Source organism: Charadrius vociferus, unplaced genomic scaffold, assembly GCF_000708025.1.
Source record: "Charadrius vociferus isolate BGI_N301 unplaced genomic scaffold, ASM70802v2 scaffold202, whole genome shotgun sequence".
Classification (NCBI taxonomy): domain Eukaryota; kingdom Metazoa; phylum Chordata; class Aves; order Charadriiformes; family Charadriidae; genus Charadrius; species Charadrius vociferus.
Genome location: NW_009647242.1, coordinates 2,300,148 through 2,317,460, shown reverse-complemented (window position 1 = coordinate 2,317,460; position 17,313 = coordinate 2,300,148). Strand labels below are relative to the sequence as shown.

General features: G+C 41.2%; 1 protein-coding gene across 1 annotated transcript in view; it reads right to left on the bottom strand.

Annotated features, from left to right (window-relative positions):
* MTCL1 (microtubule crosslinking factor 1) overlaps window positions 1-17,313 on the bottom strand; it is a 97,265-nt gene that overhangs the window by 19,335 nt on the left and 60,617 nt on the right. The window contains 4 exon segments of the mRNA XM_009879984.1: window positions 3,498-3,665; window positions 10,593-10,781; window positions 12,418-12,648; window positions 15,499-15,591. Of these exon segments, the coding sequence (XP_009878286.1) occupies window positions 3,498-3,665; window positions 10,593-10,781; window positions 12,418-12,648; window positions 15,499-15,591 (681 nt within the window).

The window sequence follows — 17,313 nt, the reverse complement described above, 5'->3', positions numbered from 1 at the left end:
AAACAAATGCTCAGTTGCAGTAAATATAGTTTGTATAGTTATCCTATAAAGCAAATTCCTTCTTCCATTTTTTTTGAATCTCAAAAAAATAGCAAAATGTTGAACCTCAACAAGTCTCATTCTCTCTGTCCCCTTACGCCACTGGGTTCTTCACCACCACTGGGAAAATTCTCAGCCTTTCAGTTAGCAAACAAGACAGGCGGTCATGACTGCAAAGAGCAAGAAAGCTGAGAAAGGCAGTGGGGAGTAAGAACATGCTCCAGAAGAGCGATATCCCAAGAATGTATGGCTGCTGTTAAGAGTGCCATGTCCAAGCTGCCAAAATACAGTAAGTCATCCTGTGCTGGACCATGGGTTCACCCAGAGCAGAGCCCTGGCTCTTGCCCCATTTGAGAAGAATACAGGAAGTCTATAAGTACAAAGATGAGTTCAAAACCAAGGCAAGTATAGAGTCATACACCTTCAGAATAATTTCCTGGTGTTCAGTGATTTGGGACCTAAAACCTACAGTCAGACGTGGTGTCTTTAGACTCAAAAGACAGTTCTTGGTGCCTCAGATAAGTTGTGGATGTGCCATCCCTGGAACTGTTTAAGGCCAGGTTGGATGGGACTTTGAGCAACCTGGTCTAGTAGAATGTGTCCCTGCCCAGGGCAGGGGTGTTGGAAATAGATGATCTTTCAGGTCCTTTCCAACCCAAACCATTCTATGATTCTATGGAAAGCAGAACAATGCTCTTGGCATGAAGGGAGTCCTTCTGCCTCTGCTTTGAAGAAACAGCTCCAATCACGGAGGAAAAGTCCATTGGTGGGTCCTTAGTGTGACAGTCTAGATGTGACTTTCCTAAACCTGCCAACTGTTAAGGGTGGCCAGTTACCTCTTCGTGTGCACCATAGCTTATATTCCCCCCCAGGCATCCTGAAGCTGGACCATTGGTGAAAGTCCTAGTGAGGGTACATGTCCTTACATCCAAGTTCTCAAAGTACATGCAGGGTTTGGTCCCTCATACTGACTCCCTCCTCCTTCTACAGTTTTATCAGTTCCTGGTTCCCAGAATACCAGGATTTTTCACTTGCCCAGCTGGAGGCTGAGAATTACTAGGACTCCTTATTGGCTCAGCATTATCGCAATCCCATACTTGGGAGCAATCTCATTATTTCTTATCTTAAAAACAATGCCTAAGGGTCCTTCTGCCAAATAAGATGTGCATGCATTTCTGACAGCCAAGACTTTTATTTTTAATGATATATGCAGTGCTAAAGCTCCAAAGCAGCAGGCAACAGTACGTTGTCACCTCTGATATGCAGTGCTTTTGTATCAAAAGAGTTTTCTTTCCTTTTTTTTCATTCTTTCCTATACAGAGAGTTGAAGCATCAAAATGCAAAACCATTGCCAGTGACTATTAATTAGGAGTTGACTCTCTTGGGGAAAATGCTCTTGTTAATTGACCTAAAGCTTCAGAAAAAAAGTGGGAAACAGCAGCAGTGAAGACAACAGTGGAAACTAGAAAGACCTTGATTCCCTGTGAACTTGTCAGGGGGTTGGCAGGCCCATACAAAACCTATGGTGAGAGCGCTGTATAGCCCACTGCTTCATCACTACCAATCAAGACAACAGCATGAGAGGTCCTCCTACCCACGCCAACCTGACAGACTTGGCTATTTATTTAAAGTTATTGTTATGCCATATGTTGGGCATAGAACAGCAAAGGATATTAACATGACTATATGTAATGCTGATATTTCACGTGTCATTCACTAGCTCCTCCCATTTTGATCCAGAAATCGAACCTATAGTGAAAACACCCCATATTTTGAATCTTTAACATTACTTTGAGTTAAATTTACATTGATATTATTTCCATTTCAGGCTTACTATAGTATTATTTTTATATTTCATTTTTTTATTCCCTCCTTGTAATTGTGAGCACGTACACCAGACCTCAGTGGGACACTTACATTGTTTACGCTATCCTAATTGACATCCTAATGATTGATGTGCTGTCTTTTTGCTACTGCATTAGGGACCTGTTTTGGCTGTGACATAGAAATGTTGTGTTTTATGTCTTAAATATTGACCAGTTTCATTCTTTTCATTTGCTTGAAAAAATGTAAAAAGGAACACCCATGGCTCAGGAATTACCGTATGTTATATATTATTACCAGTGGAGCAGTGGAGGTAGCAAAGACCTTGATAAGGCCCCCAGAAGGAAGGGTGCAAATCTTTCTTCTCCCTGGCCAGGACTGGCAGCACCGTCCTGGTGCCAAACACCACCAGCCTGTGAGTTTATTGCCCATGCAAATGCAAAGCATGCGAGCTCTAAATTGGCAGTTTGTCACCAGACTAACTTTCTCTAAGTTTTGTTCTTTGTTGCCATCTCGAGTTTAAGGTAAATCTGTCACCGAGGTTTTGTTTTGGTAGGAATGAAAATAGGAATTGATTTGGTTTCCTTTTTCAAGTGATCCATTGTCTGGAAATGTGTGTGCACTAAGCAGCAGCTGAACTAAGAATCTGAATCCATTGAGAGAAAACTCTGCTAAAGTAAAAGCTTCTTCCTTCATTCTGGGAAAGCAGCCTACAGTACCTGGGCAGGAAAAGCAGAGCTCACATCTCAGCTCTGTGCATCAGAATGAGTCTCCCAGGATCAGTAAATCCTCCTAAATGTACCACCCTCCTGGCAGTGAATATTTTTATTATATTTGTCTTCTGTAGAGAAGCTCTACAATTACCAATCTTTTTCTCAAGACCTGAACATACTAATTCTCCCACACCTCCCCTCTTCAATGCGGAAAATTAGAGCTTTTATGCCATGAGCTTTGGAAATTAATCCTTGTGGGTTTTTTGCTGATTTGTTTTTGTATTGCTTCAGAAACAGTACATCTTCTGTGAACTGCAGTACATGACACGGAAGCACCTGCCACCAGATTTTATATACATACTTCTAATGGTATCCTGTGGTGGGTAGCTAGAGCTCTCTCTTCAGTGGGGTACCATCCATCACTAACCACTAGCCTTGAATAGCTGTTTTAATATTAACATTTTGATCAATCACTTCAGCATTACTAAATCACTCTTTTCTCCCCTGTGCATCAAGTACCGCAGTTGTTATGTACCAAGGCACAGTGACGAGCTAATGGTGAGCATGCCAACATCAAGACATTTTTCTCTCCTACAAATGCCAATAACTACAGACACCCGCATGTCTCATTGCTGCAGCTGATACATTACCAGCCAACTCTTCTGAGAAAATACAGCAAGAAGAGGTTTGGCTCCTTTGTCCTCACCTATGTTACGCAGTACCTAATACATGAGCACTCGTACTGGGACAACTGGAATCCAAGAGGCGACTCAAGAGACAAAGCATTGCTCAGACTTCAGGTGGGCTTCCAGGCAGCAGGGTAAAATGAATAAATATAGCCCCTTTCCTGGCTGTCATAGATTTCCCATTTCATTAAGCATGTCAGCCATTTTTACTGGTCCTGGACGAGAGGGACGTTACCTGTTCGAGGTGACACTTCAGTTCAGTCATTTCCACCTCCCAGGCTGCCTTGTGCAGGGCGTACTGCTGCTGCAGCCCCTGGCGCTCACGCTCCTCGTCCCGCAGCTCCGAGCGGAAGTCATCCAGCAAACCCTTCAGAGCATTCAGGAGCTTCCGATTTTCACTTGCCTGCCACAACAAAGCAAACAAAATGCTGTCATTGGATGGCTTTAGCCTCCAGTTTCATTTTTAGGCGGAAAAATTCCTGCATGTCCACTGCAAGGAAGGGAAAGTGCCTGAGCAAACTTTTGCATGAGGAAACTAAGAATAGCAATGCCTGGTCTGTCTACAGCCTGCCCAGGGGAGTGGTTGAGTCATTATCCCTAAAAGTATTTAAAAGACATGAAGACGTGGCACTTAGGGACATGATTTAGTGGTGGAATTGGCAGTGTTAAGTTAATGGTTTCACTCTATGATCTTAAGGGTCTTTTCCAACCTAAATGATTCTATGATTCTGAGATTCTATGATTCTCCTTCTTGGTAGCCCTAGTCCTGAAGCATCCATGAAAGCCAAAGATACTTAAGTCACCCTGAAAAAGGCACTAAGCATCTTTCTGGATTGAGGACATCTGTAATAACTTCTTTTTTAATACTGTAAACCAAAGCTAGGGTATCATTCCTGAGGTTTGTTGGGTAGTTGGATGTTTCATACATACAGTCATTGCTCAGCATCAAACCTCAAATATTTGTAAACTGCATATAAAGAAAAGGGATTAATTTCCAATGCTTTAGTGTTATCAGATAAAATTGCTTTGGGAAAACAAGGGAGGTTTTGAGCTGAGTATCTCTGCTGAGGTGTTTCACTGGGCTGTACATCACCTTTCTGCTCAGTCCCAGGCAGCTGCAGACTGGTTACCTTTGCAGCAGTGCCCTGTTTGGTACCAAAGGCACAAATGCCAGGTAGGCCACCTTCCCTCTTGCAGATGGGATCAAAGAGCAAAACCCCATCCGCGTCTTGTTGAGAATGTCATCGTCATATTGAAAAAATGTTGCCTGTGCACTTGTGCTAGCCAGGATCCGAGAATGGACTTAAATTAAAAGTCTAGCCCAGAGCTGACATGTGATCTTGGCAAGTACTGTAAGACCGCATGTACACTTATTCAAATATCAATATTTTTTTTCTTAGTTTTGGCATTTAATTTCCACAAATTCTCCGGAAGCTTGCAAAACCTGTAATTTTTATGTTAAATATTGAAAAACCTTTTTTAAAGATTCACTCTGGATCAGTAAAACAAAGGGTATCCCATCATTTTTTGCACTCATTGAATTTGAAAACAGAAATGTGTAATATGATTTATTTATCCAAAATTTAAATCAAATATTCCCAATGAGCCTCTCAAAGACAGGGAGAAGCCAGAGATTGTATCTGACAAGTTGTTGTGAATAGAAAAGATTTTTAAGAAAATCATACTTAATTAGCAGACACAGCATGAGCAGAAAAATGGGAAGGCTTACTCAAAAAATTCAGCATTTAATCACCTGGTTCTCATGAATGCGTTACCTTCCTTGGGAAGGCTTAACTCAAATTAGGTGTCTCGATATTTGCATGATAGTCTAATTGATTTTATTTTTTATTTATTTTTCCAAGTGAAGGCTTCCTGCAGTTCCTCTTATCTGGTGTTTCATGAAGTACCTACATGGGGACTTCTTTGTAGACAAGTAAAGTAAACAGATGTACACAAAAATTGAAATAATTTTCATGCACTTTTTTCAATGACAATACATATAAAATTTTATGCAGACAACTAAGCGGATTTCATATGCTCATCCGATTTTTGGCATCACTGAACCCACCTTACCCACTTTTGTAATCACTAATCAGACATGCCGTGTTGCCTTTTTTCTTTAAAAAAACCAAACAAATGTGGTCTACTTTTTCCAAGCCATTTGATTCATCAGCAAAAATATGCTAGATGCAGGGAAATGACTGCAGGTGCTCATTGACTGACCTATAATCTGTTTGGGCTAATGAAATGTGATGGTGTACAACATGGGGTTTTATAAGAAATGCACCCACAGAAGCAGAATTAATTCCATTAACATTTAATGCCAATTAGCAGTTTCCTACTATACAGCAGCAGTCTCCATCATGCATGTAAGATCACCTGCTTTTCAATATGTAATGAGATTTTGTGTTTCCACCATTAATTTTCGTTCTGATACCCAATTAAGGCTAAATTCTCCAAACATCTCAAGCCCCTTGTGTAGTAATTAGAATAAGAGATCTTTTGAAGATTTGTCCTTGGTGTCACAACAGGAGCTGGTGGGTATTGAGCACATCTGGCCTCATCCTCTTTGAAAACCCTGACCCCAAATGTCTATGAAGTGCTTTCATTCAAGAGCCATGTTCTGTGTTTTCGGGTATGCTGCATAAACCTTTCTCCGGCAAAGTAGTCTAAAGGCTCCACGAGGGAAATGAGGCAGAAGAAAAACAAACCCAAATAACACTAAAGCAAGCTACATCCCTCATTCCTGTGCATAGATTTAGAGTCCTGTAAAAGCAGGCTTGCAAAGAAAGAAGTGATGGACGAGTACAGAGAGGAGCCAAAAGAGCTTCATTGCAGGTTTGTCGCCTACTGGGATGAGGGCATGTCTTATTTCTAGAGGCATTACATCAATGTCACTGTTATGAGACAAGTACCCCAGGTGCCCCCTGGGCTTGCTGGGATTTTAATTAACTTGCCAATATAAATCCAATTTTGGTTACATACTTTTAATTCCTGCAGAGAAGTCTCTTTTGCATGACTTTGTATTTACAGTCTGAAGTTGGAGAGGTCTGTGAGATTATGTTTTCTGTTTTGCCAAACTGGAGTGCTTTTGGAGAACAGACAAAGTACTTTTGAGAAAATGTGCTCTGAAATACAACATTTACATCTAGAAATGCTTTAGATTTCTGTTGGTAAAACTGCCAAACAGCTTCTGCATAAGAATAAGTCCCATAGATACATAAGGATTGTTATGGTCTTCCCCTTCCTCCCAGGGCTGTTGTACAGGCAGAAGAAACGAGACATGGCTGTGATTCCCTGGACAGTCTCCCATGCAAGGAGCTGGCTCCTTAGTGCCTTGCTAGTTACCAAAATTTAGAGCATGAAGCAATCTGACTGATCCACAGTTGATCTAAGACAAGAGAATTACAAAAGCGGTTTAAAGTCTTGTTGTATTCACAGCTCAGGATTTATAGGTAAAGGAAACAACAGCTAACAATAAGTAAAAACTTAATGTAGTAAACCTCAATTAAATTCCACGACTTTGGCATCTTTACTAAGTTGAGTGAACCCCAGAGATGGGAGCCTTCACCTCTAGAAAAGTTTGGGACCAGAGCAGTTGTTTGAAGTTTGATTCTGCTTTTAATCACAATTCTTTTTTTCTCAGAATTTCACTTAAGAATTTAGCCAGTCTGGTATTACAAACAGTTTAGTAGAGCAGTCAATTAAAAACACCAGGTCAGGGGCCTCGCAGATCTCGGCAAAAGTGAAGCTGGATCTTGGTGCAAATCCTTATTTAGGTCTTAATTACTATTCCTTTGGGGTTTTCTCTTAGCTAAGCTTTGAAAACAAATATTGTATGAGCAAATAAAGATCTAATTGGGGATTTTCTTGACACCACCACTCCCCTCCCCAAGCAACAACATGAGTGTCTTGTTTTTTAATGCTTTTTCCATTGGACCACAGATTTCTAAACTCTTTTCTCCTTACTCCCCTAATTTTAACCATCCAAAAGGCATGTCACCCTTTCTACTCAACTGAATCCAAAGCGCCTCCGTTTTCCATGGGCTATTCTCCCTGATCTCTTACTACACACATAGAAACGCTGACTTAGAGCAAGCCCTCCTCTTCCGTGCCACCAGCCCGACTTGCCTGCTTATCTCCTGCCCATGACCAGACTTCCAGCTTGGCTCCTGAGCCTTGCGAGTTCCTTGCCTGACCCTTTCTGCAGTGTGACCCAGCTACCAGCCATGGGACAATGCCATCAAGAGAAATTAAGTCCTTCTCAGAGTCGCCATCTACTCTGCCTCTCATTGACTCACTTTTTTTCTCCCCTTTCCCCTCAGCTATGCCTTCATCCCTCCACACACTGGCCACATAAAAATCCCAGACAAGTGAGACGTGTACTTTCCACCAAGTCAAATCATAATAATATAAAATTAAAGGCTGCTTGTTGAAATTAAGGCCTCAGGGTTTATCATTTTTCTCAAAACAATGCCACTTTCCAGGCAGGGTGAGAAAGTCAGCAGTGAGAGTGCAGGCTGAAAATACAAGCCATTAAATATTAACATTAAATGTTAAAAATAAATATGGGTTACTTCAAGTTACCGTAAGCCCTTTCTTTTTTCTGACCTAGTTATCTCAGCCACTCCTAGACTATTGCAAAATTTCCTTCCTAATGTGAAACAAGTGCTGCTGCACTTCATCTTGGAGCTCGCCAGGCAGAACCAGCAACTTAGGGCTCTCCTAGGCAGGTGAAAACTTTGGAGACTTCCAGCTTCACCGCTTACCCCCAATTCCCCATGTAAACAGTACTTTTTTTTCCAGCTGTGGGTTTAAGGAACCTGCAGAAGACCCCCAAAACTCTGGGTGTTTTTCAGCGCAGCCTGACTAGTCAGTGGTATACTGGGAGATGAGCACTGCTGAGATCCACCCCTTCGGGAAGGACGTCCTCACTCTCGGAGCTTTTAAAACCTGGGCAACCAAGGCAAAGGGTTTTCTTGCTCTATTTTTGTTTAGTTAATGTGTTTTGGGATCATATATGAATTATGTGGAGCTCATGTTTATGGGTGAAAGTCTGTAATGTGTGCAAGGACCAGGGTCTGTGAGGTTGGTGAGCATAGCGAAGATCCTGCATGCAGTAGGTTTGCAGGGCCAAGCTGTCCACCATAGTGAGACGGACAATTCAGGCCCAACTGATACTAAGGTGTGTGAGGGCAGAGCAAGGTTCTGGCAGAGCCTTTGAGGGTGCAGGCAGCTACTCCTCCATCACGCTCCTCCAGAAGACACTTCTGATGCGCTAAATCTGTGACAGCAACAGAATTAGCCTACACTAGGGCTTCCTATTTCTGTGCCAGAGAATAATCATAATCCTTTCTTGCCATTGACAAATATAAGCCCTGTAGCACTGAAAACCGTTTTTACATTCCTCTCAATAAGCACAGTGCTTGTTATAAGATTCACTAGCGTGAGCGGGCAAAGCGAGTAATAGTGCTTAAAATGAGAAATATTTAGCAAACTTACTCATTCTTGTAGTGCTGAAATAACACTTCTTTTCCAGGTTGGAAGGCAAGAAACCTATTTTACCTTCACAAGACCATTTGGATATCATGCACTATTCACTATCAAGAGGGGTACTGAGATGTGGTCTGTTCCTATGGATCATTTCTTTAAGCAAGATTAGCTGGAACTGCCACATTCGAACATCTTGCAATGTATATAAAAATGAATTATAAGCAATCCTGCTTCCCATTTCTGCCACCTTAATTGAGATTAATGCCTAAGCAATAATTATTTCAGAGAGGACATAATTTATTTGAATGTTCTTGGTTGTTTTAAGAGATCTATATGGAAAGTTAGTAAATGACAGAGTTTGTACTGAGATAACATGTTGGTTTATATTTCTTTTACTCGTTCTAGTTTAAATCAATCTACAGGTGGAATGCAGTTAAATGACGTGCTCAGGAGCATCTCTTCCATGGCTTTTTCCAGCCTCTACCAGAGAAGAGCTTGCTGAGAGGATGGCAGTGATGGGTCTGGGTCACTAGCAAGGCAGAACCTTTCCAAATGCCAAACTGATCAAATGCATACTACCTTGGCAGCACACTTCACAGAAAATAATAGCTAGAGAATGGAGTTGTCAGCTAGCACTATGAAAATGGAGAGCAAAATTGTCTATAAACTTAAAGCAGAATATGAAGTAGCATAAAGACCACAGATCTCTGCTATTTTTATTCAAACAGAAATTCTAACTGAAGTTACACCTTGAACTAGAGAGGTAGGTTGCAAGACAGCCCGTGCATCTGCCAGCACCAGGTTAACCTCATTGTAGGGTAGAGAGTTACTGCTGTCTGCTGCATATCTGTTAGACCATATAGTTAGTAAGCAAACAGGTTGTACATAGTTGTGAGAGTCTGGGAATTCAAGGTGAAGAACTGAAATGCAGACACACACAATCCCAAGAGCAACGAGTCCAGTAGAGTAAAGAGGTCACAGAGAGATTTGTGTGAGAGCTCTCGCTGTGGAGCGGGGTCCCAAGTCACGGGCTTGGATAGAAATGGGGCATAAGGCATAAAGCTTCAAGACGTTTTTCACTGAATATATTTTACACAGAATTCTTGCTCCGTTCTACTTATGATTGCAAATAATTCTGTGTAACAGGATGCTCTCATCTGAATATTTTCCATTTAAAAAATATAAGAAGATACTCCTGAAGAACTATTGGAAGCCTTAAGTCTGCCACCTTTGAATGTTTGCTGTTATTATTGTTAGGGCTGCTGGTATACTAAGTGCACAAATGAAAAAGGTAGGATGTATGGCAGTGCTCTGACACACACACAGGCAGGGCACAGGAGATGTCAGGGAATAGTTAGCACGATTTGCTTTTAGGCATTTAAAAACAAGCCCAATGACAGGAAGGAACTTTTGCATTGTTTTCCCGTCATCTCCAAGGGAAATATTAAATACATGTGCTAGTTTCTTACATTATTTAAAGGAAATAAAATCACCTCTTCTTGCTAAAAGCTTGAAAGTAGAATACAATAGATGTGCTCAGGCAAGAGGAGCATGTAAATTCTGCAAACCATCACATACTGATAGATGTTTCTGGGCAAACAGCCACAAGAGGAAATAGGATTTTTCACTGATAGCATCTGCCAACAGGAGAACAGTAATCACGTGGCTCCCGATTAAATATAAATATAATGGATGAAATCCACTGTAATTGCTGTGTAGCTAGAAGTATTTTTACAAGTATGATTCTAGGTGATTTAACCCAGCAGCAGAAGAAAATGAACTCGCTTGGAAAATCCAGTTTCCATTCCCAGGGCAAGATATACAAATGGGATAGTACCTGCTTCTGCTGCTGCAGTAGTTCTGCAGTCTGCAGTTGTGGTCCATGATCAGTGCTCTCCGTGGTGGGACGCTGGGAAAAATCTGTTAGTGCAAACACAACATCCTCTTCCTCCTCCTCTCGTTCTGCATCATCCACCTTCTGCTCAGACTGAATGCCAAAGTCCGGGAGAGCTTCAGGGTGCTCAACCTAAAATGCAAAAGATGGGACACATCAACACTCTTTTGTCATTTACCTCAGGAGACAGAAATCTGTCGAAGGGCTAAGGGAAGGGACTATCTTCCCATGCCTCACTGTAGTGGGATATATTGACTTCTATTCTGTAGGCTCCAGGAAATGATCTTGGGGTGATATATGACATCTTGCGTATATGAACACAATGCGCTGCAGGCCTGCAAAACAGGAGATCTATGCAGCTGAGAAGATGGGTGTAATGTAGCGTGATGGATATAATCCATCATGCACTAATGAAAAACTATACAAGACACTGGTGTATTGTCTGATGAAGATACACGATCAAGAAATACCCAAATCTAGCACTTTATTCTCTCTAATGTGGTAGCAAAACACATGACTCCAATAATGACTGGAGGTGGACTGATTATAAATTAACCAGTCAAACAATCCAAACAGTGAAAAAATAAAAGCCATTTTGGTATTAGAAGATGAGCTAGTTTACACAGAAGCAAATTAGTACTGCTGAAGTAAAGTAGAAGAAAATTATTTCTAAATAGCTACTCATCTCTTGTTTCTGACTCATATTACCACAGCAGATGAAGGTAAAGATGTTCATCTACCCTTTATCTAAGAATACAAAACATTGGAGTATTCAACTTAAGCATACTCCTACCAGACCTGAAAGGTTACTTGTACTGCCAAATGCAGCAAACGCTGAAAAACACTAGGCACGTAAGTATCAGAAATACTGAGAAAAATTACTTAGTTGCCTTAGCAAATGGTTTCAGAATTGCACAAACCTGCAAAAGAAATCCATTATTCTCAAGAATTTTGTATAAAATGTCAGAATGGGTAAACACTTTTTTTTAACTTAATTTTTTTCTTTAGGTAAGATTTCCAAAGCAAATGGTAACTCTGGATGCGCAACTCAACACAAATTAGCAGCACCCTTCTCCACAGTGCATGTTGACTGGCAATCACAACCCTGCTGAGATGTGTCAGCTTGAGGATTCCAGGTTGTTATGTACTTCTGAAATTCCTGATCTTAATTTAGTCGCTACTTGGAAAATCACCATGATGACTACTGGTGTACTGCTGCTAACGGTGATAGACGTGTGTATGGAGAAGAGGAACAAACAAGAATGATTCACTGTAAGTTCCCACAAGAAGCTGTATAATTCTCCTGCCAACATGAAAACAGTGCTTCCCTCCATCTGTATTGCTAAAGGCTTTGTGAGGAACACACTGTGCACACGATGAGAGAAATGACAGCACTCAACACTTCTAAACAGATTTGACTCCATCAGCTCACTAACGTCTTTTTTCTTTCCAAAAAATTATTCAGGAGTCATGTCTTTGAGAACTAATTAAATTTTCATTTACTATGAGAGAGTTTTGCAGGACCAGATGTTTGTACCAGTTAAGGGTATAGATTTAAAGATGAGTGATGTATAACATATCGTGCAGAATATACTTTAGCACAAGCTAAGAAGAAAAGGCTTCACGTTTAATATGAATCCCCCTTAAATCTATGTGTAATGATAAAGTTGCTGATGCCACATCATAGTTAAACCCTACAATTAAAGAAGGGACATCCCGGTACCCCACTGCTTGCAACTTTATTGAGTTAACAAGGTGGGACAATTACCTCTAACATGTCTTCCCCTTCCTCTTCCATTCGCTTGCCTTGCCGCCAATGTTTCAGCAGCCACTTCAGTTTGACATACAGGAGAAAGGTGTCCTGCTTGAAATGCCTGAGTTCTTGCTGCAGCAGACTTTTCTCCTGGCTCCAGGTCTTCTCTTCTAGTTTGTTCTGCAAAGTCAAGCTCTGCACTTCCAAGTCTTTCCTCCGCAGGGTCTGCATATGCTCCTCCTCCAGCTTTAATGGAACAACAGACACCATGTCAATGGGGTGGTGTCCTGGGATGCTCTCCAGGACTTGTACTTCGTTGGGTGAGACAAACTGAAATCTCTAATTTTCATCAGTAGTGAGTAGCTACTGAGTTTGACTCAGTAAGTTCCTCAGCAGTTATGACTGTTGAGGAAATTAGAAGACAGCAGCTGATAAGCTTTGCTTAGATAACCATATCCAAGTAACCTGCTGTGGAAGTGGACATTTACTTTAAAGATGCACGAGACCTCTGCTGCTGCTTAAACATTTTACACCACTCATATTTTCCTCCCTCTCTTGACTGTATCCCTGCCGTATGTTCCCAGCACAGCCACCACCCCACACTGCTGCACATATCACACCTGCTAAATGCATTTGCAGCCATTCCTACAAGGTGGGACCACAGTTGCCCTTTAGAAAACCTGGAATATTATCCTTGCCTCTTCCCTCCCCAGCCACAGGCTCATCCTTTCCTCTGTGGCTACGCCTCCCTCTGCTTCTGGAAGTGCAAAGCTTCTGAAGGAACCACATCCAGTATCTCAGATAAAACCACTGGGCCTTCACTTCTCACAGTTCATACTTGGAGGCATCTGAACAACTCACAGTCAATTGTTTCTCATTCTGATATGACTAGATCAGGGACACACAGAGTAACCGAAAAGACAGGAATATATTGCAACTCTGCATTCAACATGTCTCAATTTCAGTAATAGAAGCACCAAGAAAAGCTCATTCTTTGGAGCACACATATAATTACACCTGATTCAACACAAGGCCACCTGAAACATTATTCTTTAAACGTGACTTCTCCCTCAATATGTCAAAATCAAACCATGGCATGACCTGCGCCCAACAGCACTTGTACAAGTTGGTTGTACAACATCTCATATTCTGTATGGATGAGATAATGTTTCCACTTCAACCAAGCTGTGGTTCACATTGATCAAGAAAAGGCAGATGGAAAATGAGTACGAAGCCACTGCTTACAGATGCCAGTTTCTACCATTTTCCATTCTGCTAAGCAACAGCATCTCCCTTTGCTGACCAGCTCCATAGATGAAATCTATGAAAGCCACAGTACACTAATGACCACAATGATTTAAACCCTAAGAACATACCCTGCAACAAACAACATTCACACAAGAATGAAGAGCACTTCAGAGATTCTTTGTCAGGAGCGTGGACTCCCTAGCAACTAATACTGCTAAGAAATATATGCTTGATTTTCAACATTCAGATGCTTCTAACACAGGCTACTGGCCCATACTAGGTGGTTTACTAAGGACCTTCCTGCCCTTTAAATTATGTGCTCTGGCAAAATGCAAATTTTCAGCATCTGCGCTACTATGCCTTAAAAAGTTCCTGATTAAATTAAGATTATTTACAGTACTTGCTAGCTTAAATGGGTTTTAAATGCAGCTTAAAAGTAGTCTGGAACAAAATTAGCTATAATGGCCCAAGAAACATACATGCAACTCTGAGTAACACTCATGGAGATTGTACGCTGCTGACACACATCAATTTGATGTCATTAAATATTGCTAAAAATGAAATAGTAAAAAAGGGGTTTATTTTAAAATGAATTTTTACAGGAAGAAACAAATAGATTTTGTGTTGATGCAGGTTCTTCCACCAAATGAAGTTATGGTTAAATACAGCAAAGATCTGAGTCATTTCCACCAGAAATCCTGGAAGATGATAAAAAAGGAACAATATCAACAGGATGGGCATAATCTGGAAAAAATGAAGAATCCAGAAGATGCTTTTATTCTTCTATTTCTACTGTCTGTCAACATGAATAGCTAGCTTTGATTTTGCTGCATTTTTCATTGTTTTTACAAGCTGTTATGATCTAAGTCCCCATGGTCACAAATTCTTGCAGAAGACCCCAGTGGAGGTAGCTTCATAGAGTATCATACTTTTTCCATGGATAGCTATTGCAAAATAAAAGAACTTTAAGAGGCAAGCATAGCTTCCAAAAAGCTTTCATGGCCAAGGCAAACTAGGAAGGAAATCAATTTACTGGTTGCCTTCAAAAGCCTCCATGAGAAAGCTCCTATGGAGATCAACTGAAAATTAAAGCTACTTATGAAAAAACAGAGAGATACCACTTGGGCATAATGAGATTAGCTGGCACAAAGAGAAATGCTTTACGCTATGCAACAATTACACTGAATTTAGTCCATGAAGTAAATTTAAAAAGAAAACTTCAGTTAAGAGCCAAACAGCCTGCAAAAATTAGCAACAGACTTTTTTCGCTCTAGAAGCTACAGATCGCAAAACGATTGACTAATCTGTTCCAGCCTTCAAAAGAGCAGGGGGACCCCATGTAACAAAATATGATTTATTCACCAGTTTTCATAAGAGGGTTGGAAGCATGGGGTACTGAGAAATAAAAAAATTCCTGATTTGTGTCTCAGTTATGAGCATGTAACAACTCCTCCAACTTCAGAGAAGTGCTGGATTTGCTTTAGGCTAGGAGAGGTCACATTAAGGCATGGAGCCAAACTGTTCTCCTGGAGATCAAACACGCCCTTCCCCAGCTCACGGAGAGCTGAAGGGGCTGATATAATTTCCCATGCAGTATTTCATGTCTCTACCCTGACTTCCCCCACACAGGGGAGGACAAAACTTCTCTTCACCAAGCAGAGCAGCCAGATTCAAAGTGGCAAAATGGGCTTGAGTTTACATTTCCCCAACTTCCAGATTCTTCATTTACTCAGATGAGGTCAAACAGGCACAGCCATCAGGACATAAGTTCCCATGGTCCTCATAAACAAGGTCCACGCCACACGTCATGGTCATGCGTCTCTCCCAGCAGGTGGGTTTTGTATTTACCTGGATGATCCTTTCTGCAAACTTTTCTTGCTCCTCTCGGTGAAGTCTCGTCTCCTGCTCAAGCTGAGCCTGAAGCTCCTGTATCGATACATTCTGTACAGGTAAAACATGGGAATCCCTGAGCTGATCAGCAGGACAAAGGGATAAATTTAGCAGAAAACGTGTCTCCATGGTGTAAAAAAAGGAAAAAAAAAGAAAAGAACTGCAGGACAGACATCTGCACAACTCACGGTTATCAATAGTTAAAACCAAAGCACAGTGTGCAAATAAATAGCAATGCCCTAAGTATGTGTGGGAATTTCCTGTGTGGCTTCTTCTGAAAACTAAAGCTGGGATGCTGATTTTACTTGTTGGATATTCCCTTCAGGACTCTGCTCTGGGTTTGCACTTGAGTAGCTGAGACAGCGCACCATCAATGACATTTGCCAGATGAGCTCCTATTTACAGGATTACGTGTTTGCTGGCGTATTTCTTTATGATAATGAAAGCTATAAAATTTTAACATCTCTGCAGAAGATTCATCTAATGCACATTTATTGAATGTAATTATTTATTCATTTGCAACAATTCTGATTAGGCAGTTAATGGGATAGCATTTATTAAACCAACTAAGCATGTAAGGTCCCTTTCTTCAGATACAGGACAGCTCTCTGCACAAGTTGGCTTCATTCTGTGATTTCTACTCGAAATAATTACTCCACAAACGCCCCAGTGACAAGCTGTATGGGCCTGAGTTCTGACTAAAATGCTTAAATATCTCCCCTTTCAGGTCCAACACTGTTTTAATCTCAATACTTTCAATGTTATGTTCTCGTTAAGTTTGGCAACCCATCCACTTTACTTCTGAAAGTTACTTAAATCAAAAATAAAGACCCAAGAAGGGAGACTCAGACCTCATTATTTATACTATGTTAATTAATCTTGTGGCACTTATATTTCTGATCAGAATTTTCTATGCCCTTCAATTTTGTGTCTCTCACATCGGAGCTAAAACTGATTTGTCTGTACGAAGGTGATGCTCGGCCAGATGCCATCCTCTTCACACATGTGACCACAGAAAACACTATGGCACCAAACTCCTTCTTCTCAGAGTAAAGATGCATTTAAAGAAGGGATTGTTTCAGAGTGACTCAAAGTGTAATCCCAAATTCTCTACTGGCTGACATCCAGGGTGCTCCAGCCTCAGCAGCTGCAAAGACGTAATGCAGGTCGTGGGACCGCTCTCGGGGGCTGCGTTGCCATTTCCTCTCCGGCATCAGCCCCGGCACCATCTCCTCTCCCTGAACACTCCTCCTGCTTCCTGAGGGCAAAACCAGCTGCTGCCACTGTTTGGGTCGCAGCAGCCCTTGCTGGGACACTTTGGGTTATTCAAAAAGTATTTGTCACTTGGAACAGATGCTCCTCTCCTCCTCTAGGGAAAAAGAAGATAAGGCAAAGAGAAGTACCCCACAAACCACCTGCAGGACCATACTCCGCTGAAAAACTAAAGTCACCCTACATACACTTTCTGGGGCCTGTCAGATCCTTCTTTATTTGATTCCCTTATTGACTTGTGCATGTCTGTTTTGTACCTGAGGAAAAGACACTTCCAGCCCTCTGAAAGGTACACGTAAAGTGACCAAGAGAACATTATCTGCCTTATTGATTTCATCTTACACCTTAACGTGTCTGAAGACATTCGGTCTCTCCAATAATTTGGAAAGAACTGCTTGCAATGGGATTTGCCAGTTTTGCACAATCATTTGTAAATCATCGGTTTAATTTTCTCATCCAATAAAAGAAAAATTACTTTCATCAGAAATTCCTGCATTATTT